This window comes from Uranotaenia lowii, chromosome 3 (assembly GCF_029784155.1).
Source record: "Uranotaenia lowii strain MFRU-FL chromosome 3, ASM2978415v1, whole genome shotgun sequence".
Taxonomy (NCBI): Eukaryota; Metazoa; Arthropoda; class Insecta; order Diptera; family Culicidae; genus Uranotaenia; species Uranotaenia lowii.
In genome coordinates, this window is record NC_073693.1 from 110,900,547 (window position 1) to 110,926,849 (window position 26,303).

The 26,303-nt window shown below is 39.4% G+C and overlaps 1 protein-coding gene across 4 annotated transcripts in view; it reads right to left on the bottom strand.

The window, feature by feature from the left end:
• The window catches only part of LOC129757732 (uncharacterized), a 327,981-nt gene that overhangs the window by 35,977 nt on the left and 265,701 nt on the right, over positions 1-26,303 (bottom strand). For 3 of the 4 annotated variants that reach the window (XM_055755020.1, XM_055755019.1, XM_055755018.1), the window contains exon 5: positions 8,961-8,990. The exons of the other annotated variant lie outside the window; for it this stretch is intronic. In XM_055755020.1, coding sequence (XP_055610995.1) covers positions 8,961-8,990 — 30 coding nt within the window. The remainder of the gene's footprint in view (positions 1-8,960; positions 8,991-26,303) is intronic. 4 annotated transcript variants of the gene reach the window in all.

The following is a 26,303-nucleotide window of genomic DNA, read 5'->3' on the forward strand; positions in this document are numbered from 1 at the left end:
ACTCGAGTTATCGTCCAAAAGTTTGGGATCACCTCTTTGTATGGTGAGTTTGGGATCATTCTTATAAAAACATGCAAATTTGTTTTATTCATATCTTTCTCATCGAACATCGTATTGCAGAGCTGAAGGGTTCATTTGGAAGCTTAGGAATTGTTGTTTTTTAATAAATTCATTCAAAAATTATATTTTAAGGTGAGAACTATAATAAAAATCTGAGAATTTTCAAAAAAACTATTAATTTCAGGTGATTTTTTTATGGTTATCACTTCAAAATATAATTTTTGAATGAATTTATTAAAAAACAACAATTCCTAAGCTTCCAAATGAACCCTTCAGCTCTGCAATACGATGTTAGATGAGAAAGATATGAATAAAACAAATTTGCATGTTTTTATAAGAATGATCCCAAACTCACCATACAAAGAGGTGATCCCAAACTTTTGGACGATAACTCGAGTGTCTATTTTATTAATTAAAAATACATTCTTGAATTTTTTCTCAATTTTTTTTGATTGTGTTTTGAGAAGTAAAGAACAGGAATTCTAATGCCACTCAAATTTTGAGATTTGGTTCACCCTATCCCGAGATGATCGGCTTTGAATATTGAGTGCGATTGTTTGAAAATGTTATAACTTTAGGTTAAGTTTTAAGTTCAAAACTAAAACATTATATTTGGGCAAAATACCTCCGAGATAGCTTTTGCTTATTATCTTTCAAATGAGATCAGAAGATTTTCAATATGTCCTAAGACGGCTGAAATATGAACGATCAAAATTTGCATGTTTTTTAGTGGGTGATCCCAAACTTTTGGCCGGCAGTGTATGTAAGATTGATTGAAGGTATTTTTTGATAATTTATGTAAAAACCCTTAGAATTGAGTTAAAATTCCGATAGAATTAAGTGGGACAATTCGAGTAAACGGAAAGGAAGGATATATAATAAAAACTAGGACATGTTTACGAAAGTGCGAAAATGGACGCCAAGTTTAACATGGTAAGACGAAGTTTACCGGGTCTGATAGTAATTCTATAGTTTTCTTTCAATCAAATTCTTGAATTATGAGAATTGCCACAAAGGCCCACGGGAAGGATCCTAAGTTTTCTTTCTATTCATTGGTTAAAAATATTTTAAGCTTGTTCAAAATATTTTTCTAGTACATATATCATTAGTTTTATATAACTTATATTTTTCACTTCGCTCTTCCATAAGCTTAAGTATAAATATATGAAAAACATTTCGTAAAAAAAATAAAATTTAACGGTAAAGAACGAACACTGGGTTTGAGGGACACATAAAGGGTGATACGGTAAAAATTTGGTCAATATCAACTTGACGTATTTCTTTCAATTTTGCATTTTAAAAAACCTGAACACCCCTCATTTTGAAGGTGTGTGTGTAGAATGTTGCTCTTATTTTGATTCTGGAATTCACTCTTCAGTTATCAAAATGCCGTCCAAGGAAGAAAAGCAGCGTATGAAAATTTTGCTCGGGCATCGCGAAAATCCGAGCTACTCGCACGCAAAGCTGGCAAAATCGCTAAAAGTTGCCAAATCAACCGTTAGAAATGTAATTAAAGTGTTTGGGGAACTTTTGTCGACAGCCAGGAAGTCTATATCGGGGGGAAATCGAAAACCGGAAGCCGCTGAGACGACAAAGAGAGTTGCCGGTAGTTTAAAGCGAAACCCTAACCTCTCTATCCGACTACACAAATAACACACGACGTATTACAGGACACGACACTTAACGTTCTTACTAACGGAAAAAAGGAACTAAAATTACCTTTTTGTCGACCGGTTTCGGGCTCGATGTTGCCCATCTACAGGACGATGTCCGACTGATTACGTAGAAGAAAACACTAACACAGCATCATACTGTCACGCAGTATTTGTCGAAGAGGGGTTGGTTTTTATACATTTTTGTTTGCCAGGTTGAAAAGCGGCGAAATGATAGGCGCGTCATCCTCGTTCATTAAAGGCCTCTCTGAAGTCGTGATGTACATCGATTCCCAGGCGTTTAGATGTGACGCTTTTCGAACACATTTTTTGAATTTCACCTTTTTCCAATCTATGGAATGGTTGAATTCTGATGCATGGGCGGCTACACTAGATTCGTTGGATCTGTTGTTTTCTACGGCGTTTTTATGCTCCTTTATCCGTGTTTTAAATTTGCTCCTTGTTTGGCCAATATAGACCGCCGGGCAGGCCTCGCAAGGTATCTCGTAGATACCAGATCTTTCCTCCGGAGGCACCTTATCCTTTAGTGAAACCAAACAATCTTTTAGGGTGTTGGAACTTTTGTAAGCCACTTTCAAACCGTGGTTGGAGAGGATCTTCCGAATATCATTGGTCAGTGGTGGGTGGAACGGCAAACTGACCCTTTGGGATTCTTCCTTTTCTGGTTTGAAAGTGGTGGCATTACTTCGGAACCTTTTTCTTTCGTGTTTGCGTAGGATTTTATACACAAATTCTTCATCGTAACCGTTCAGATTGGCCGCCAATAAAATCCTTTCTTTTTCGCTTTCAAACTCGCTGTTTTCCATCGGTATGTTGAACAAACGGTGTGCCATTGAATGAAACGCAGCTTGTTTTTGTGCACCAAAATGATTTGAATCTACCGTTATGTAGCGATCGGTTGATGTCGGTTTTCGGTAGATTCCAAATTTCACCGTGCTATCATCTTTTCTGGAGATGAGCAGGTCGAGAAAAGGGAGTTTTCCATCCACTTCTTTTTCGACGGTGAATTTGATCGAGCTGTGTTGGCTATTCAAGAGCTCAAGAGTTTGTGGGAGATATCTTTCTTTAACTGCGGCGAAGATATCGTCGACGTAGCGCCACCAAACTCGGGGGAAAAGTTTTTCCCTTTTTTCGAGATCGCCTTCAAAATCGCTCATGAACAGCTCAGCGAGCAAAGGGGAGAGTTTGCTTCCCATACTGAGGCCAAAGGTTTGTTTGAAAAATCTTCCCCGGAATATGAAATAATTGTGGTTCATACATACCTCAGCTATGGTCACGTACGCTTCTATACAATTTGGTGGTGCTCTGCGTTTTTCCAAATGTCTCCGAAGACTGCGTAAGGCGTCAGGAATGGGGACGCTAGGAAAAAGTGCGGAGACGTCAAATGAAACCAAAATCTCACCTCGACGCACTTTGAAATTTTCCAATTTTTCAACTAGCTCCACCGAATTTTTGACACTTTTTCCGTGCTTGATCGGGTATTTTCCTTCCAAAGCTGCTCTGCGCCACGATATTGAGAATTCTATTCTCAAAGCCGCAAAAAGGAAAAAGTGTCGCTCAAAACGGGGGATAGGCAGTCCTGAAAAAGTTATTGCTCAGCTTAAAAAACATGAAGTTGTTTTTACGCGGGCGGATAAAGGTAATGCCGTAGTAATTTTGGATCGACAAGATTACGACAATAAGGTTCGGGACATGATTTCTACAGGGCCGTACGAAGAATGCATGTACAAAAATGGCAAGCCAAAAGATCCTCTCAATTCGTTGATCGAGGAGGCTAACAACGCAAGGCAAAAAGTAGCCCATTTAATGGGTGAACAAAAATTAGAAAGAAAATTTCTAGTTCCGAACCCAAAAGTAGCCTCCCTGTATTGCCTTCCAAAAATACACAAAAACCCGATTGCGATGAGGCCTATTTCTTCGAATATTTGCACTCCAACTGAAAAAATGGCAGCATGGCTGGTCGAGGAAATGAGAAAATACCCGATCAAGCACGGAAAAAGTGTCAAAAATTCGGTGGAGCTAGTTGAAAAAATGGAAAATTTCAAAGTGCGTCGAGGTGAGATTTTGGTTTCATTTGACGTCTCCGCACTTTTTCCTAGCGTCCCCATTCCTGACGCCTTACGCAGTCTTCGGAGACATTTGGAAAAACGCAGAGCACCACCAAACTGTATAGAAGCGTACGTGACCATAGCTGAGGTATGTATGAACCAGAATTATTTCATATTCCGGGGAAGATTTTTCAAACAAACCTTTGGCCTCAGTATGGGAAGCAAACTCTCCCCTTTGCTCGCTGAGCTGTTCATGAGCGATTTTGAAGGCGATCTCGAAAAAAGGGACAAACTTTTCCCCCGAGTTTGGTGGCGCTACGTCGACGATATCTTCGCCGCAGTTAAAGAAAGATATCTCCCACAAACTCTTGAGCTCTTGAATAGCCAACACAGCTCGATCAAATTCACCGTCGAAAAAGAAGTGGATGGAAAACTCCCTTTTCTCGACCTGCTCATCTCCAGAAAAGATGATAGCACGGTGAAATTTGGAATCTACCGAAAACCGACATCAACCGATCGCTACATAACGGTAGATTCAAATCATTTTGGTGCACAAAAACAAGCTGCGTTTCATTCAATGGCACACCGTTTGTTCAACATACCGATGGAAAACAGCGAGTTTGAAAGCGAAAAAGAAAGGATTTTATTGGCGGCCAATCTGAACGGTTACGATGAAGAATTTGTGTATAAAATCCTACGCAAACACGAAAGAAAAAGGTTCCGAAGTAATGCCACCACTTTCAAACCAGAAAAGGAAGAATCCCAAAGGGTCAGTTTGCCGTTCCACCCACCACTGACCAATGATATTCGGAAGATCCTCTCCAACCACGGTTTGAAAGTGGCTTACAAAAGTTCCAACACCCTAAAAGATTGTTTGGTTTCACTAAAGGATAAGGTGCCTCCGGAGGAAAGATCTGGTATCTACGAGATACCTTGCGAGGCCTGCCCGGCGGTCTATATTGGCCAAACAAGGCGCAAATTTAAAACACGGATAAAGGAGCATAAAAACGCCGTAGAAAACAACAGATCCAACGAATCTAGTGTAGCCGCCCATGCATCAGAATTCAACCATTCCATAGATTGGAAAAAGGTGAAATTCAAAAAATGTGTTCGAAAAGCGTCACATCTAAACGCCTGGGAATCGATGTACATCACGACTTCAGAGAGGCCTTTAATGAACGAGGATGACGCGCCTATCATTTCGCCGCTTTTCAACCTGGCAAACAAAAATGTATAAAAACCAACCCCTCTTCGACAAATACTTCGTGACAGTATGATGCTGTGTTAGTGTTTTCTTCTACGTAATCAGTCGGACATCGTCCTGTAGATGGGCAACATCGAGCCCGAAACCGGTCGACAAAAAGGTAATTTTAGTTCCTTTTTTCCGTTAGTAAGAACGTTAAGTGTCGTGTCCTGTAATACGTCGTGTGTTATTTGTGTAGTTAAAAGTTCTTACGTTGGCACAACCCACTAAAATGAGCTCTCTATCCGAGATGCCGCAAATAAGCTGAGTGTATCGTCTACAACCGTGCATCGAGACAAAAAAGGAGCCGGACTATCGACTTACAAGAAGGTAGTGACTCCAAATCGCGATGATAAACAAAATACGACGACCAAAGCGCGATCCCGGAGGCTGTACACGACGATGCTGGCGAAGTTTGACTGCGTAGTAGTGGACGACGAAACCTACGTCAAAGCCGACAACAAGCAGCTTCCGGGACAGGAGTTTTATACGGCAAAAGGAAGGGGAAAGGTAGCAGATATTTTCAAGCACATGAAACTGTCAAAGTTTGCGGAGAAATATCTGGTTTGGCAAGCCATCTGTACCGGTGGCTTGAAAAGCAACATTTTAATAGCTTCCGGGACTGTCAACCAAGAAATTTACGTGAAAGAGTGTTTGAATAAACGTCTGCTGCCTTTCCTGAAGAAACACGGTTGTTCCGTACTGTTTTGGCCGGATTTGGCATCTTGCCATTACGGTAAAAAGGCCATGGAGTGGTACGCCGCCAACAACGTGCAGATGGTTCCTAAGGACAAGAACCCTCCCAACACGCCAGAGCTCCGCTCAATTGAGAAATACTGGGCTATTGTCAAGCGGAACCTAAAGAAGACCAAAAAAACTGCTAAGGACGAGCAGCAGTTCAAGGCCAACTGACTTTCTGCGGCGAAGAAGGTGGACAAGGTGGGTGTACAAAATCTGATGGCAGGGGGGGATTTTTTTTTATTATCTGACAATTTGCGCCGGGGGTCTTCAGATTTTCCCCAAAATTGAAAATTTGGTTCATTTTTGCGACTTAAAAACACATGTATTTTTTCAGATTTCTAACATTTTTATTTTTTGAGTTAGCTTCGGTTAGATTTTTTTGTCAATAAAAAATAACCATTTTTCAAAGCTTCATAACTCTGTTATTTTTCAACGGAAATTATAAAATAGCACATCAAAATGCATTGAAATTTTATCAGCTTTCCAAATAATATAGCTGAAAAAAAATAAATAAAGACCTTCAACATGAAAAGCTGTAAATAAACTTTAAATGACGTTTAAAAGTACCGGCTGCACCACCGAATATTTTGCAAAAAATATCATTGAATAGCTCAATTTATGATACAACTTTCATCTGAAGACACCAAAGTGGGCCATCAACTCCTTGAAGAGTTATGAAAGAAATAATGGCAACAAATCTCTTTTTTTGCATCGAAAACAAACAATGGTCGAACAATTGCACTAACATATGGAGTGAGCGCGTACTTCTAACAACATGGAAACAAAAGAACTTTTCAAAACAGGTAAAAAACATTATTTTTTTGTGCTTTGTAGACTGCCCCTACTCGCATAACAGTCCCATTTGAATTTTCGTCATTTTAGGTCAACATAGGGATTCAAAATAAAACACTTAAAAAAGAGGTTTTGTTCTACAAATTTCGAAAAAAATATCAATTTGTGACTGTCCTATATGAAATATACCCGAATAACAGTTCCATGAAATACCACGGATTTGGTTACTTTTCAATGCTTCTTTCGGTGAAATAGTCTTTGATTTATTGCTTTGAATCATTTAAAACAAATTAAACTCACTTGATGTCGAATGACGCACACGAGTTTTCGAAAGCAGGTCTGACTTCCTTAGCAATAACTTCCTGAGCGAAAAACTATCGGATGCAATCAAAAATCGTAAAAAGATTCAACTTACAATGTGGAATTTACGATATTTTGTATGTTTCTTTTTCTGACAATTGCATTAAGAAGTTCAAAAATGATCAAATTTAAGTCTTAGAAAGTAGCTTGGCGAGAAAAAAATATTCTGTATGCGACTGTTATGCGAGTAGATTTGAAAACGGTTCAAATATGGTCGATTAACAGTCCCATAATGAATGAAAATGGTGCTCTCGACCTTACCAATAACTAAATTACGAAAATTTCAGGTCTTACGATTTATTATGATAACCTAGAAACGATTTTTGTTTATGCCGAAAGTGGTGATCACAATTTAAGAATGTATTCCAAAACAGGAAAAGCTGATTTTCTGCAGTGTTGCAGCTAAACTGACTTCATGTTATATCCAAAAATCTAATAACGTATTCGTTTATACCCAGTTTAGCACCAGGTCACAACAAGTTTTGCAAATTTTGCTGTCATTTTTAGAAGTTTATGCGCTCAGTTTTGCATCCGTAATTCCCCAGATTTGATTTAAAATGGATGGTGGAACACTGAAGATTCGTTTGATCGAGGTAGCAAAACACTGACGACAAATTTTGTTCGTTTTAGTATGGTAAACCTCAAAACTGGGCGAATGGAGAAGACGAATACGGTAAAAGTATCATATTTTCAATGTCATATTACCTACAATGGGAATGATGCTGTTTACAGCCTGGGCTGGCCATACTGAGCTCTTCGATTGTTTCTACATTTGTGCCACACTCTTTGTTAATGATCAATGGGAAAGGATTTTGGTGTCCAGTGCTTAGCTCCCGATATAAAAACTATGTAAAGCACGTCTATATTTCATTTTTTTAATCACATTTTTGTGATCCCAAACACAGGGACTGAACCTTCTACTATCGGCATTGATTATGCTTCACAATGACTTTGATCGAAAAGTTAATAAGTTATATAGCATGACCAAGTTGTAAAAGCAACATTTCCATTATTTGTTATATCACATTAACAATACGATACTAAGAATTTTGGTTAAAATTTTAAGTCAGTTATGCTGCAAATACTCTACAAAGCACAAAAAAATAGTGTTTTTTACCTGCTTTGAAAAGTTCTTTTGTTTCCATGTTGTTAGAAGTACGCGCTCACTTCATATGTTAGTGCAATTGTTCGACCATTGTTTGTTTTCGATGCAAAAAAAGAGATTTGTTGCCATTATTTCTTTCATAACTCTTCAAGGAGTTGATGGCCCACTTTGGTGTCTTCAGATGAAAGTTGCATCATAAATTGAGCTATTCAATGGTATTTTTTGCAAAATATTCGGTGGTGCAGCCGGTACTTTTAGACGCCATTTAAAGTTTATTTACAACTTTTCATGTTGAAGGTCTTTATTTATTTTTTTCCAGCTATTTTATTTGGAAAGCTGATACAATTTCAATGCATTTTGATGTGCTATTTTATATTTTCCGTTGAAAAATAACAGAGTTATGTTGCTTTGAAAAATGGTTATTTTTTATTGACAAAAAAATCTAACCGAAGCTAACTCAAAAAATAAAAATGTTAGAAATCTGAAAAAATTCAAGTGTTTTTAAGTCGCAAAAATGAACCAAATTTTCAATTTTGGGGAAAATCTGAAGACCCCCGGCGCAAACCCGTCAGATAATAAAAAAAAATCCCCAGGGGTTAAGCGTAAGGCCCGGCAATTCGGATGTGGAAAAGCCTAACTGAATATTTTTCCTGAATTTTATACTTATTAAACTTGAAAAAGAAATTTAATTTGATTTTTTAAATAAACGATTTCACAAATTTACACACGTTTTCCCTTGACCAAATTTTGACCGTATCACCCTTTACTTCAACATCGACGCGGAAAATCGGAAAGAGTTGTGCGAACAGGACACGTACACAAAAAGTAGAGTAAATCGAACACGAAAAGAGAACAAAAAACACAAGTGATTGCATATTATTCGTGTAGGTAGATGTGTGGTGAGTTTTTCCTGTTTCTTCTCCTTTCGCGGGCCTTACCAGCTTTGTACATAGTGCATTATGCTTTTCCTGATGTTTTTTCGTTGTTGTTGTTGCGTTTTTACGTTTCAATTTTATGGTTGGAAAGTTTTTTGGAGCAATTTGCATTTATTATTTTGAGTTTTTTTTGTCGGTCGTCGATGTGGCATAATTTTGTTTCGATGCATTCGTGATTGGTGTGATTTTCATAAAAGGCCCCCGTAAACAAGCAGTTGTGTGGAATGGACGAGTGGATGTGATGGAATAAGAAATGAGACAAAAAATGGCTTTTCACAATTTGCTGATTCGGCTGATCTACCTACTACAGAACACGATGAGGATGGGAAACAAAAATCTAATAACGCAGGATGACATTTTTAATGACCGCTGATTAAAATTAATTAGGTAATTATATGTATAATATGGCAAATTTCAACAAACGAATTTATGTATGTTTTATTTTAATTACATATTGAAATAATACACACGTACATTAGGGTGGCAGTGGTTGTGAATGGCACCAAAAGAAATCGAAAAAATCGGAACTTTATTTTTGATGTCAAATGACTTAGAAATGCATGAAACGTCAAAATCTTATGTTATCTCGGAAAAAAACTATTGGTCAAAAACCGACTTTCTGGAACTTATTCGTTTTTCGAAAACCGACTAAAGCATCATCCAAAATCTGGACGCACTGTTTATTATACCATAACGTTCCTAGTTGTCGGATCTGGAATGTTTTGACAGTACTTTGTTCGGAAATGTTCCCTCTATCAGTGCTGAAAATTTTATAACGATTCGTTGTGTTGCAATAAAGTTACACGTTATGGAAGCCGCGAGACGAAAATTAATTTTGGACACCCACGTCAAAAACCCGACGTGGCCTGGTTCAAAAATCGAAAAATCTGATGTTGGGCTGCTTCCTGGCCAAAAATTTTACAAAGTCACTGGTCGGGGTGGCTAGTGAACGGTAGACAATGTGCAACTCGAGACACCATACACCCAACCTTCGGGTAGTGGTCATATCACCTCTTGTCTGCAACTCCGATTCTCTACCTCCCCGTGGTGCTAGCTGGGGTGCGAGCAACCTTAGCGGAGATCGGGTACCCAACCCCGGTTTATGCTTTGGTCGCAAGCAAACTGTTTTAGGGGGTTTCGTACGCATCTGTTCTCCATGTCAGGGGCGGCGTGCGGAGTGCAACAACGTCCTGGTGGTGTTCGGGACCCAAAACAGCAACATCAAAACGGTCCTCCTGCGAGATAGTGGGGTTAGCTGCGGGCCTTGCGAGCCCGTGACTACGAAAAACATAAGCAACGAACAACGAACAACAAATTTCGAATGGAAATCGGCAAAGATCCACGCGACGAAACGTACCCAGATGGTCGTGCCATCTACCAGAGCTGCGGCAACACACACCAGCTTGGAACAGCTTTTATAGTGATGGGAAAGATGCAAAAGCGCGTGATCGGGTGGTGGCCGATCAACTAACGAATGTGCCGGTTGAGAATCAAAGGCCGGTTCTTCAACATCAGCATCATCAACGTGCACTGCCCTCACCTCGGAAGTACCGGTGACGACAAAGACGAATTTTACGCGCAGCTGGAGCGTGAATACGACCGTTGGCCAAAACATGATATCAAGATCGTCATCGGGGATTTAAATGCTCAGGTCGGCCAGAAGGAGGAATTCAAACCGAGACAATTGGAAGGTTCAGTGCGCACCAGCTGACCAACGAAAACGGCCTCAGACTTATTGATTTCGCCGCCTCCAAACGAATGGCCGTACGTAGTACCTTTTTCTAGCACCGTCCCCCACACAAGTACACCTGGAGATCACCGTACCAAACGCAATCACAGATCGACCACGTTTTGATTGACAGCCGGTACTTCTCGGACATCATCGACGTCAGATCCTGTCGAGGCGCCAACATCGAGTCAGATCACTATCTGGTGATGGTGAAGATGCGCCCAAAACTCTCCGCAGTGAACAACACACGAAACCGGCGCTCGCCTCGGTTAAATATCGCACGACTGAAGCAACCTGAGGTCGCGGCAGACTACGCGCAATCGATCGAAGCAGCGCTGCCGGCAGAGGGCGAGCTTGATGAAGCCCCTCTCGAGGACTGTTGGGATACCATCAAGACAGCCACCAACGGTGCTGCGGAACGTCATCGGTTATGTGGAGCGAACTCGACGGAACGACTGGTTCGACGAGGAGTGTAGGAGGGTGATGGACGAAGAGAATGCCAGTAGTGCAAAGAGGCACCCGTCGAAATCTGGAAAATCACCGACAGCGGAAGAGGCAGCGAGACCGACTTTTCCAGGAGAAAAAGCGCCGCCTGGAGGAGGAGGAGCTCGAGGAGCTGGAGCAGCTGCATCGTTTCCAAGAAACACGAAAGTTCTATCAGAAACTCAACGCATACCGCAAAGGCTTCGTGCCGCAAGCCGAAATGTGCCGGGATAAGGACGGAGGCATCCTGACAGACAATCGTGAGGTGATTAATAGGTGGAATCAGCACTTCGATGAACACCTGAACGGCGCACATGCAGGAGATCAAGACGGTGGGGGAAGGTACATCGCCGGCGTAGCCAACGACGTAAAGGAGCCACTCCCAACTATGAGTGAAGTTGAGGAAGCCATTTGCCAGCTGAATAGAAACAAGTCGGCTGGGAAGGATGGCATCGCAGCTGAACTCATCAAAATGGGCCCGGACAAGTTGGCCGATTGCCTACATCGGATGATAGTCCGGATCTGGGACACAGAACAGTTACCGGAGGAGTGGAAGGAGGGGGTAATATGCCCAATCTACAAGAAGGGCGACAAATTGGACTGTGAGAACTACCGAGCGATCACTGTTCTCAATGCCGCCTACAAAGTGTTGTCCCGAATCCTGCTCCGCCGCCTAACGCCACAAGCAAACAGATTTGTGGGAAGTCATCAGGCTTCATGTAGGGACGGTCAACGACGGACCAGATATTCACATTACGGCAAATCCTCCAAAAATGCCGGGAACACCAAGTCTCTACGCACCATCTATTTATCGACTTCAAAGCCGCATACGACACGATCGACCGTAACGAGCTATGGAAAATCATGGACGAGAACGGCTTTTCCGGGAAGCTGATCAGACTGATCAAGGCGACGATGGATGGAACGCAGTGCTGTGTGCGGATTTCGGGTGAATTGTCGAGTTTATTCGAATCGCGCTGGGGGCTTCGACAAGGTGATGGTCTATCCTGCATGATGTTTAACGCGGCGCTAGAAGGTGTTATTCGACGAGCGGTGGGCGAAATGCGGGGCACGATTTTCAACAGATCCAACAGATCCAGTCTGCTTTTCCGATGACATTGATATAGTCGGCAGATCATCTGCGGCTGTGGAGGAGATCTACCGCAAACTGAAACGCGAAGCAGGAAGGATTGGGTTGAAGATTAATACGTCCAAGACGAAGTACATGCTGGCCTGCGGATCCGAGACCGACCGAACCCGCTTGTCCAGTAATAACAAGGTCACGATCGGCGGCGACGAGCTGGAGATAGTCGAAGACTTTGTCTATCTCGACTCACTAGCCGTGAGATCCGGAGGCGAATAATCAGCGAAATTTGTGCCTACTATGGACTCCACAAGCAACTGCAGTAGAGAAGATTTAGCCCTCGCACGAAGTGTAACCTGTACATGACGCTCATTATACCGGTTGTTCTCTACGAGCACGAGACGTCGATTTTGCTCGAGAAGGACCTGCGTACACTCGGAGTATTCGAGCGACGAGTGTTTACAACCATCTTTGGCGGCGTGCAGGAGAACGGAGTGTGGAAGCGAAGGATGGACCACGAACTTGCGCGACTCTACGGCGAACCCAGTATCCAGAAGGCGGTGAAGGCTGGCCGGATACGCTGGACAGGACATGTTGCAAGAATGCTGGACGACTGTCCTGCAAAACAGATGTTCGCTACGAATCCGGTAGGAACGGAACGAGTAGGGGCTCAACGAGTGAGGTGATTAGAGTGGAGCGTAATCTGGCGAATGTGGGATGAGCAGGAAATCGGAGAACGGTTGCCATGGACCGAGTCAATTTAAGGAATCATGTGCATCAAGTTATATCGCGAGACAAAGGTTTTCATTTCTCTCGAGTACTTTTTATTCAGCCAAATGGAAACTATGAACGAACAAGATTTAGTAGCTATGTAACTTTTGGTTACTTGGGTTCAAACAAATATAACTTTTTTAGTTTAAGTCATTTAGCAAATCCGTCATACTAGGTAATATTTTTACGACATCATAAATGTTTCCGCTTCAGTACAACGGCGCGTTTACCAATTACACCACGGTGACCGTGACGAAATAGGCTTCAGCATGCGTACATGTTGAGTTCCATCTGCCGTCTATTTCATCACGTTCATCGTGGTGTAATTGGCTAACGCGCCGTTGTACTGAAGCAGAAATTGCGAGTTCAAGTCTCGTCTGTGAGCCGTTGTATCTTTTTCGAAAAATTCATGATATTTTCGGCTTACGACCTTTTTTCTTTGCTATCTCATGATATCTAATATTTTCCATAACCTTTGAAAATGTGATACTTTGATTTTTTTTAATAAAGAAATAATCGATTTACACGCAATTTGGTTTTACCACTTTTTGATCCGAATAACGTTTATCAGATCCTTAGCCCACAGCCTTATCAGGAGTTGTGGAGTGCGCAACCCATTGAACATTAAAAAAAATTATGTTACTTATTTCGAACTCAAAAAGTTTTGGATCTTGTTGAAGAATCCTGTATGAAGAAAAATCGACCAAAAACATCGAGCCAATTAGGTTGAAATGATCGAAAACAGCATAAAAATCAAACTATTTGCTTTTCTATTAAAAAAAGGAGTACACTAATTCTTTTAAGCTTCTTATTTTTTAGATTGTTCCCACTTGGATTTAAAAAAAAATCAAAACATGTCTATTTTAGTAAAATCGATAAATGCCGAGTGAATGGGATGGCACAACGCTCTGTTGAAAATGTAGTTCCGGTTATCAACACCGAATGCTAAATGTCACCTTCATTATGCACGATTTAATTGGACAAAAGTTAATTGAAATCCAACTACCGGACGATGATGGTGGGATGCAAAAGTAGGGGACGAGACTTCGACGGAATCACCACAATGATTAGATTAGCAGTAATCAGATTCGGGAATTTCACGTGCTGACCGCGTGGCTCATCAATTCTAATCCGGTTGGCAGATCCTGGGCCAGGCCAGCTTCCATCTCCCAGCAGTGCAGAGGCTGGGCATCCAAGCTTCTCCTTACCTGAAGAGTGTAATGAAAACGAACTTCATTAACATTCTCTTCTGCTGATGTAATGGTATGGCAAGCAGTTTGAGATTTTCACTTCACGCCCATTCTTTTACTGAACTGTATTCTATTTAAGGATCCTGCTATTCGATTGTGAGATAAACTTCCAATCTTGACATATTTCAACCCTCTGAAATCTAAATTTTTATTCTATGAAAAATTCACTGAAGCTTAGTTTTATAATGACTCACAACTTTTGTTCTACGAAAAACTTTATAGAAAAGGTTAATTTTTTAACAATTTTGTTTTTAAATTGCATATCCACAGGGGCTAAGGAATTTGACTTTCTGTACAATTTCAGTTGTTGTGTAAACTTTAACCAATTGTTCCTTAATTTTGAAACATTTTAACACTTATTCATAGCTCCATTTTATGTAGTTTTTGTTAGAATTGGCCCACAAATAACTGAGATAACTCTTTGCCCTAACTGCCAATCATTTTTTTAAAGATTGAAAATTGAAATTCACATTGAAAAAGGATTTCTGAGGCTACAAAATTGATAATTATCGAAAAATAGGTCCATTTCCAGTTTTCTCATGTTTTTAAGCTTCTCTTAGCTACAGCTTTGGATAAACTGTTTGTCACAACAGTTTTCATTAGTATGAATTGTAAGATTAATATATTTTGAAACATTCTGCCCGAAAAAATAAAATTTATGATTGGCGGGGTTGAGTAGTAGAGGGTTAATCCCATTGTTTGAAAGCTGTTTGAAATTTCTATAAAATTCTTCAAAGTAACAGAGAAGTTTATTAAAATTGGCCGAATTTATGAAAATACCAAATGAAATACTTGTAAATGGTGTTTTAAAATTTTTGCAATTGAAAATCGTCAGTACAAACTGACGATTTTTAATTGTACAAATTTGTCAAATTGATTTGATTAAATCACCGACCAGTGAGCAGGTACCATCAAATTTTGTTTCATTTGAATGACCATTCTTAAAACTTTTTTTAAGTCGTTGAGAGAGTTTTGCATTGGATAAGTTTACAAGTTTCACCAAACTGAGCATGCCTCATCTATGAAACAACAGGTTTGTTGATTTTGTTTGATTCCGGCACGAATTTTTATCATAAACAATAACAAATATTTTCAAAAAGTGCTCATTTTTTTTGTCGAAAAGTAAAAAATGCTGCAAAAATGCTGCAGCAAAATTTCTATTTGCCTGACCTAGATGTCCACTACTTATTTTCTAGTTAATTTATTCTAAACTTGCATCACCATAAAGTTAGATTTATTTGCTACTAATTGTTTTGTAACGTCTTCCATAAACCATGAACGAGATTAATAAAGTGTTAGGTCCTTTTTTGTCCCATTTCAGCAAATCTACTAAATCAAAATCATTCGCTTGCGTGGACAGCATTAATCCTTCCGGGTTAAAGCCTCCTCACCAACATCGGCAAGCAAAAGCGGCTCTTTCGACAATCATAAACGACTTTATTTGGGAGATCCCTTCGAGTAAAATGGATGGAAGAAAGTGAAAGAAGAAGCAGAAAAAAGACAATCATAAAAAATACTGAACCGGAAAAGGTCGAGGCGCTCTTCATGTTCTGGTTACATCAAAGAACCAGAAACCAATAATTTTATTAGCTCAAACATAAACGTCCCGATCTCTTCATGGGTAGGTATGCGCAGTTACACTAGCGTACATAAGGCTGAGTCATTTAAAATAGTTTTTTTTAAACGTATCCCTTTTTTATTTACAAAGAAACGTAGTCGATCTGTTATTTTCGATGAGAATTAAGAAATGTTGATATATTTTTTCAACTGTTGATACATTCTGGTTTCAGTCAGTAAATAACATAAACCACTATTTTTTTTCAATGATTTAATGTTTCGATGCTGATCACCAGGGACTCTTCCTCCGGTGCATAGGGCCGTGGTAAAAGACCTCCACTGTTGACGATCCGGAGCCAGCGTCTTCACCTGGTCCCAGTCAAGATTCTCGTCGACAGTTCGGATTTCGAATAAAAAAAATGAAACAAATTATGTTTGTAACTACATGATTATTCATTTTTAAGTACTCATGAATAGTTTCTGTAATAAACCGATACTTTCGAAAAGTGGTGCTTAACCTTAAGGGTTTCCTAAATCTTTATAACAAAAATGGAATTTGCTTTCATCGATGGGTAAAATATTTGAATTTTTTAAGGGTCTGGTAGCTCAAATTTATTTGATTTCAGCAAAAATAAGTTTTTTTGAGTGTAGCCTTCAATTTCTTAAAATAAAAACTGATTCTTTACAAATGAACCCAATCTTCTCAATTCTAACCTTCGATGCAAATAAGTAAAATTAAAAAAAAAAAGTAAACGATAAAAATTTTTTGGATGAAATTTGCTTGGTGCAAACTTGAACCAAATTTATGATTTTAGTTTGAAATGGGCAATTTTAATAATGTTACACAATATTCCGAAAAATATAGATTTTTTTGCAGATTTTTTAGATGCAGAACAGATACCGATTTCGTAAACATCAAATATTTTTCATAAAGAATCAATTGCATAATAAAAATCTTGTGGATGATATTTTTTAAATAAAACTTCGGATATTTTGCTTAAAACGAAACTTAGAAAACTAACTCAAATTCTAATTTACATTAATGATTTTCGGCTGAATTGTGTATACAAACTCATTTGGATAAAAAATATGAAATTTGAAAATTGAATTCACAAGCTCATTTATAAGTTCAGTTCTTTTGAATTCCTCAACAATTTAATGTTGATAAAAAAATCATTTGCGAGATAAATTTGTTTATAAATTTTGAATCTGCATTCTGAATCTGAATTCTGAACATGAATCCAAAAATTGAACTTTGAATCTTGTTGATACTCACGATTTTCTGGACTCGAATTTCGCGGCCACATTGGAACAAAACCAAAACCGATTGTTTTGGTTTCGTCCTCTTTCGTCAATTCGCATATTGAGAACAATAGCGGTTGACAGTTAATGATGATCAATGATGATAACAACAATATAAATGTTGTCATCATGCACGCTAAACTCAGCCAACACAGCAAGTGGTTATGAGTTACCCTGCAGTGTTGGCAGTTTATTCTGGGTGGTTAGCCCACAATATGATAGAAATTAAGGAATGATTCTGAGTTGAGAATCACCTAGGTTAAGCGACAAGATTGTTATCGCTATAGGTCTAAGTTAGCTTATAAGGACTTGACGAACAGAAATGAATAAATGGTATCTCATTTCCAAATCAATTCCCTGTTGCTAAATCATTGAATTCAACAGGTTATGGGCCCAGACACGTCTGGTGAGGAAAATAAGAGATAGCGATAGAGGGGTACTCTAGACAAATTATCGAAAACTTGCGGTTAGCGAGTCCAGGAGCATTCCAGCCAGCCAGAGGTCCGAAGAGGTCAGCCAGAGGTCCCAAGAGGTCAGCCAAGGTCCGAAGAGGTCAGCCGAGGTCATCCAGGAATCAGTCGAGGTCCGAGGTGGTCAGCCAAGATGTCCCAAGCCCAGGTCCCGAAGAAGGAAGCGAGGTCCACCAGGAATCCGGAGGAACCAGCAGCCAAGGAACGATCCCGGGAATGGTCGGTTTCCGAGAGGGTTACTCTCGACTCCGCCAGTTGCCCAGCCTGGGGAGGGCCGTCTTCCGAGAGGGGTACTCTCGATGCCGTCACCAGTCACGCTGCGGGTAGCATGCGCGACTTTCTTTTCGACGGCCGGGAGGAGACCTTCGCAGCATGGAAGTGGAGGATTGAGCGCCGATTAGTCGCTAAAAAGCTCATCCACACCATGGTGTGAACCCCTGAGGAAGACGACTGCGCCATCCCAATGAAGGAGCCCGCAGAGGAGGAACGGCGCCAGGTAGCCCTTCGGAAGCGCAAAAACGAGGACTCCGAGGTAATGGACGAGATCGTGATGGCCGTCAACAACATCGTCCTTAACCGCATAATCGGGGTACGATATGCGAAGGAGGCCATGGACATCTTGGTGAAGACTTACCAGCGCGTTGGCATCTATTCTTGGATAGCGATGCGCGACAGGCTCCATGACCTCGAACACCGGAGGAACATCAGATCGTTGAGTCAATTGTTTGAGGAATACGATCTGATTGTTCGGGAGCTTGAGCGCATGGGTGCAAACATCCCGGCGGATGAAAAGGTCCACGCGCTGATCTCGGCGGTTCCCAACGATTACAACCATGTCAAAGGGGCTTTGACCGTTCTACCGATTGCGGACCTTTGCGCGAAACCGATACTGGAGCTCAAAAGAATGTTCCTGGACGCAGAGCTAGCATTTCAAAGTCGAGGGGACTTTCCAACAAGGAATGCAGCACCAAACTCCGCAATGAAGGCCCAGAAGGCGGAGAGAATCATTTGCTTCGGGTGTGGTGAACCGGGGCACTACAAAAATCGTTGCCCAGCCCAACGTAAAGGCCGACGTGGAAAAATTATGGTGGCCGTTGAAGCTCGACGCTCAACTGCTGGGGTTACCAGCGGACGAAAAGAGCGCAGGGTCAGATTTGTCGTCGATTCCGGCGCCACCCAGCACATGGTCCAGGATGAAGGACTTCTCCAGGACGTCAGAGACCTTGCCGAGCCCGTCATTATTGAAACGGCTAAATCTGGCGAGAGTTTACGTGCAAAGAAAACTAGCAAAGTTGTTTTAAAAAGCGTAGTTGGAAAATCAATAAAGCCCATAATACTCTACAACGTTCTTTTTATACCCGAACTGGAAGTGAATTTACTCTCAGTTCGAAAATGCACCGAGAACGGGAAAAGGGTGATTTTTCTGGGCAACCAAGTTCGGTTCGAATATTCTGGGGAGGTGTTTGCTGAAGGAAAAATCGTTGACAGCTTGTATTGTCTTGATTTTCTGTGGTCTGGTCAGTCTCATCGGAAAGCGCTGCTTGGAAGCCATACGACGACACAAAAATGGCATATGAGGCTAGGTCATCTTGGTCTCGCGTCAGTACAGCAGCTGGTTCGCGACAAAATGGCAGAGGGTATCTGTCATTTACCAGCCAAAACTGAAAACCAAGCTGTCTGCGAAAGCTGCATGGCAGGAAAACAGACAGCCAACAAATTCAACAATGCAAAGCTCCCTCGGTCGGTTAGACCACTCGAGCTTGTGCACTCCGACGTTTGTGGGTACATGGAGGTGCCGACGTTTGACGGATTCCGCTATTTCGTCACTTTCATCGCCGACTATACCCACTTCATGGTCGTGTATCTGCTCAAGCACAAGAGCGAAATCTTCGAGCGGTTTAAACACTACGAGGCGATGGCTACAGCACACTTCGGTCAGAAGTTGTGTAACCTGCGATGCGACAACGGGCGTGAATACATCAGCAACGACTTTCAACGACATTGTTCTGAGAAAGGAGTTCAGATGGTATCCACGGTCCCATACGAATTTCCGGTTCCGGTTCCGAATTTCTATACGATTTCTCAAATTTACAAAAAATATGATTTCCGAATATTAATTGCAGATCGGAATTTTAAGAGCCTAGTTTGATGACGGCTCTCATTCATGAATCTATAATTTAAATTTTGTAGTTCTGGTTTATTCTAAATTCATTATTTCAACAATTTATTTTTAATCTGTATGGTGAATCTGAATTAAAATGTGAATTTAGAATGATGGATATTATTAATCTGAGCTTTCAATTTTGGATCGCCATTTAAAGCTTTTAATGTATACATTTTGTGTAATAATTAAGTTTAAGAACTTCGAATTTGAATATAAAACAATTTTTTTCTTTTATCCATACTCGGAATTTTTTTTTATCAAAATATTGAAAATACATATAATTTGCGAAAAACATGATCCAAATTTGATATGAATTGCTTTTCATGTTTGAACCAGGATTTCAATGCTGATTTTCATTTTTTATTTCTTAAGATTATTCGAACAGAAAATCAAGAATCATAAACTGGATACAGAATCTGAAATACGAAAATAGAAATACGATTTTGGTTATGGGAAAATGGAAAAAAAACTCTCTGAAATGAGTTTGATTTAAAATTTTATATTCAGACCTATATTTCTGTGAACAAGTGAGAACATTTTGAAAAACTGAAGCAGAATTTTTATCTTGAGATGGGTTTTTGAGGTTTTTGCATAAGTTTTTAGTGTTGATTGATCCTATTGAATAACTTTACTCTATTATCATAATTTGGAAATGATGATAGAGGGGGGGGGGTGTTAACCCCCAAATCTTCCGCCCCCCCCCCGTTAATACAGCTATGCATGTTTGAGTTTTTTTTATTAATAGTTTTTAAATATTAAATAGTAACTTTTGAAAATACTTCCTTGATTTTTAAGATGATAAGTTGAATTTGTATGATGAAGCCTACAGTAATAAAAAGGACCCTTACTTTCATCGTGGGTTAAAATCTTAGAATTAGCTCAAGAATCTGGGAGATTCAGAAAATTTTATTTGGACAAAAAATAAGTCTTTGAAAACAAAAACTTGTGCTATGCTTAAATAAAGTAAGATGAATGTACCCAACTCTTGAGCAATTTGAATGATTGAAAGAATGATTGTTCATTGAAAATCGATTTCATAAATAAAATTTTGTACATAATTTTACAAAAATAAAAATCAGTTTTTTCATAAGCAAAACTTGGAAGTAAAGTCAAATATATTTTTGATTTTCAGTTGGATTTTGTAAACACACTGAGTTTGTTTCATAACTTATTTTCAAATTTGATTTACCTGATTATCAAAATTATAAGTCTAGATCTCCTGCTACTTCATTGGGTTCCTTAACGAAATAGACATTTTGGTATTTTGAAAATTAAATTCATTTCTGAGCCGAATCTGCATCTGAATTTTGATTTCTGTATCAACATTGCAGGTCGGAATTTTTGAACATGATCCGAGAAGTAAAATTTGTTTCAGGGCCCTCAATCATGAATGTTTTATTTAAATTCTTATAGTTTGGGTTTGAATCTGAGTTCATTGTTAAAATTTTTATTTTTCATTTGACTTATAAATCCAAATGAAAAAAAAAAAAACGAATGATCAATCTGATTCTGAGTTTTTAACTCTGGATCGCCAGTTAGAAGATCTGTTAAGTTGATATTTGTTCATATGAATTAATTTTTAGAATTTCGTATATGAATGGTGAACAAAAAGCCAGGAAGGTTTCTAATTTTCTTTTTTTTTTAATATTTGAAATACTACCTTTTATCTATTTTGAACGAAATGCAGAACTATATTTGAACCAGGATTGCAGAATAGTATTTCATTATTTTTTTTATTATGATGATTCGAACTGAAAATCAAGAATCCCAAACTGGATACGGAATCCGAAAAATGAAAACAAATATACAACTTTGATTTTGAAAATATCGAACCAAAACCTTCGAAAGTAGTGAAAATATCATATTTAAAATTTAATATTCGAAGCATCAATAAGTGATTTTTTTTGGAAAAACTTTAGTAAAATTCTGAACCTGGGATGAAGCCTTGGCTAAGGTTGCCAGATTGCCCGGTTTTATCCGGGTTTGCCCGGATATTTAATCTATATATATATAAATGAATTTCTGTCTGCCTGTCTGTCTGTCTGTCTGTCTCCTATAGACTCGGAAACTACTGAACCGATTTATGTAAAACTTGACAGATGGGGGTATAGGAGGCAGGGGAAGGTTCCTATTGTGGTTTGAGACCCCTCCTTCTCTCATGAATGGGGGGAGGGGCCTCCCAAACAAAAGACAACTTTTTGCATAACTCGAGAACCAATCAAGCAAATGGTATCATATTTGGCATGGGGTGGTATTTGAGAATGAGGAATATTTCTATGAATATTAGGTACCCCTCTTTCCTCTCAGTGGGGTGATAGGAAGGGGGAAGGGGGGCTACCTTACAATTTTTCATACAACTCGAGAACTAATCAAGATATTGGATCCAAATTTGGCATGGGAAGGTGTTTGGAAACGAAAAATATTTCAATGATTATTTGAGACTCCTCCCTCTTTCCAGTAGAAAGGGGGGGGGGGGCATCTTTCATATTTTTCACATAATTCAAAAACTAACAAAGCAAATGGAACAAAATTTGGCTTGGGAGGGTATATGGATACGAAAATTATTTCTATGATTATTTGAGATCCCTCTCTCTTGCCAGAGAGGAAGGGGGCCTCTTTTATATTTTGTTTCATTACTCAAAAACTAATTAGGCAAATGGAACCAAACTTGGCAGGGGTGGGTATTTGGGAACGTGACGTGTTCTAATGATTGTTTGAGACCCCTTCCTTTTTCCAGCGGGGAGAAAGGAAAGAGGGAGAGGGGTTTCATACAATATTTACTGCATAACTCAAGAAATACAACAGAAAATGGAACCCAATTTGGCATGGAACAATATTTGGGTACGAGAAATGCTTCTATGAATATTTGGTATCCCTCACTCCTTCAAAGAGGTGGATGAAAAGGGGGAGGAGAGGTCTCCCTTACAATTTCCAGTATAACTGAAGAGCTGATCGAGCAAATTGAACCATATTTGGTATGTGAGGATGTTTGGATACGAGAAATGTTTCTATTATAAATTGAAGCCCCAACTTTTCAGCGCAAAGATATAAAGGGGGAAAGGGGGGCTTCCATACATTTTTTTGCATAACTCGAGAATTATTCGAGTAAATTAAACTAAATTCGGCATCTAAAAGTATTTGAGTGCGAAAAACACTTTTATGAATATTAAGTTCTCACCCCTCCATTCAATGGGGAGAACGGAAGGGAGGAGGTACTCCCTTTCATGTTTATGCATAACTTAAGAATTTATTTCGCAAATAAAACCAAATTTGGCATGGGATGGTATTTCAATACGAGAAATTTTTCTATGTGGAACAACTCCTTTCTTGCGTTAAGAGGATAGAATTAGGAATATATAGGAAGGGAAGAGAAATGCTTACATTTAACTTTATTTACAAAATCCGAGAAATGGACGAAACTTAACATGGAAAATCATTTTGGTATGATTCTATGATTATTTGACACACCATCCTCTTTTCAGTGAGTACGTATATGGGAGGAGGGAGGTGAGCCCAATACAATTTTGTTAGCATAAGTTCTCAATTTATGCTAACGAAGCCAACAGATGGAAACAAATATGGCATGGAAAGGTACTTGGTTACGAGATATGATTCTACGATTGATATAGACCCTTTCGCTTTACAGTGTAGAGAGGGGAAGAAAGAAAGGGACTTATCAACCAATTGAACTATATTTGATACAAGAGGATTTTTGGGAACGAAAAAAATTGTTATTAAAGATTACAATCTCCATTCAACAGAAGGTGAAGGGAAGGACAGTAGGGGGCTCTCTTATCAGTTTTTCAGAATTCAGATTTTATAAAGTAGCTCTCATTTTATAGCGGTTAATTTGATTTAAAATAATCCCAACAAAACAATAAAAATTTGAATAATTTCTGAAAATATCATTTGATTTTGAAAGGTGTAGCAAAGCACACCGGATCAGCTAGTACTTAATAAAAGAATTTGGCAAATTATTCCAAAAAAAAAAAAAAAAAAAAATAAACAACAAACAGCTCCAAAACGAATATTTTTAACAAGTTCTATAAAAATAATCATGAAAGGTTTTTTGGAAGCCTAAAATACGGTGCAAAAACAATCGATGAGTTTTGATAAAAAAAATTTTTTTAATTTTTTTTTCTTGATTTTTGTTGAAGAATTTCTGAGTTTTGACAAAATTTGCCCGGATATTGCCCGGATTTATGGTCGTCAATTTGAAATCGAATGTCCGGATTTTGCCAGGTTTTATACAAAAATTGCCCGGTTTGTCCGGCCCGGAAACGTGCTGAAAAAATTAACCTTAACCTTGGAATCTATATATTTCTATGGATTTCTGTTTGTCTGTCTTTCTGTCTGTTGCCTACAGACTCGGACACTCCTGAACCGACTTGCTTGAAGCTTATCAAGTGGGTACTTATGAGGCCGGAAAAGGTTCCTTTTGAGGTTTGAGACTCTTCCCTCTTACTGGAATGGGGGAAAAGGGCCTCCAAAGAAAAAACGAAATGTTTGCATAACTTGAGAATCATTCAAGCAAATGGTACTAAATTTAGAATGGGAGGAGATTTTGTTACAAGAAATATTTCTATGAATGTTTGGTCCCCTTTCTTTTTTTTTACAGAGGGAATATAGGGAGGGGGAACGGAGGGCTTTCTTACAATTTTTAACATAACTCGAGAATGGGTCAAGGAAATGGAACCAGATTTGGCATGTGATTTGGGTATTTGGATACGAGAAATGTTTCAATGTTTATTTGAGACCACTTCCTTCTTTCAGCGAAAAGATTGAAAGGGGGAGGGGGGCTTTCATACAATTTTTATTGCAAAATTCGATAACTACTCGAGCAAATTGGCTTGGGAGGATATTCGGATATGGGAAAAGCTTCTATGATTGTTTGAAACACTTCTTGTTTTGCATTGGAAGGATATGAAGAGGGGAGGAGGCTCATCCCAATTTTTTGATAACTGATCAAGTGATGGGAATCAAATTTGGCATGCGAGAGAATTTGGATGAACGAAATGGTCACAAGATGGTTTGAAGCTCTTCCCACCTTTCATTTGAGAAACATAAAGGGAGAGGGGGCTCACATACAATTTTTTGCAGATTTGGTGATATAATCGAGCAAATGGTACTAAATTTGGCATGGGAGGATATTTGGATACGAAAACAGATTCAATGGTTGTTGAGACCCCCCCACCCTGATCTCAATTAGAAAATACTAAGAGAAGAAGGGGCCACCACAGTTGTTTTTTTAAACGTCGAGAGTAAATCAGTTGAATGGCACCGAATTCGGTGTGGGATTGTATTTTGATATGGGTAATGTTTCTAAAATTATATGGGACCGCTGCTTTCATCCTTTGAGTGAGATAGGAAAAGAAGACGGGATCCCTATACATTTTTGTTACACATCTGTAGAGTTAGTTACAAAAGAAATCAACTTTAGTGAGGGGTGGTATTTTGGATAGAGAAATGTTTCTAAGTTTTAAATTGTAAGTTGTAAGATGTAAATAAGGATTATAACTCGTGAATAACCTTACTCAATTCTAATTTGATTGAGAATCGGTGATTGGGGAATTTTGAGTGTAGATTGGAACACCTCGCTTGCTATTTCTGGACCTTCATGGGGGGAGGGGGGAGGAGATTTACAAACACCTCCCGCCCCCGATCCTACGCCCATGTATCGACATGGGACTGAGGAAGCTTTTTCGAACGCGAGGCTGTATATGAAGAAAGTATAAGCGTTTCATCAATTTTAAATCCAACTATTCTGTATGCTCCTATGCTCATGTTTTTGTCAATATTCTATTCCCATTATCATGTTTAACTAAAGAAAGATACTAAAATCTCTAAAAAAAGTCAACCTACCCCGCCTAATGCACAGTCTAAACACTACACGCACATGTCGCCATTAAACATACTTCAATATGCCACGTGGCAAGCACGAGTTTCGTGAAGACCACCTTCCCGTATCCATCGGCCAGGCTGACGGAAGGGTGCAGGTTAGGGTGCTGGTCCGGTCGGTCTATTTTATGTATAATGACTGTTGATCGCCGGAGTCCTTTCTTTCGACCCGTGGTGGTGGCCAGGTCCCGTAATGGGTGAGTTACGCTCCCTAGTTGTAGAACACGGAACATAACACGGAAACATCGGAAGCGTGTGCCGCCATTCGATATAAGTAGCTAGTAGGTTCGAGATAGAAACGTACACTACACGGCCAAATGGGTTGTTTGTGTGTGTTTTCGTGTGCTGATTCGCTCAATTTATTCAACCATTCATGTCCTGCGAAAAGGTTTGTGCCCGTGAGTGAATTTAGCTTACTAAATGGCTGTTATTAAATGGACCCATAACCTCTTGTAAGTTGATTGAGCGGCGAAAAAAAGGGATAAGAAATAGAAAGCTTATTACTTTGGCTTTGTTCGGCGCTTCTTGCTTCTCGGGTTGGGTGAGATAGAATAGCAATAAATGTTCCAATTAAGTTCAAGGACCTAAAGGCACATCGTACATTCCGGGTCGTTATCGGGTTTGGGATCATTGATTTC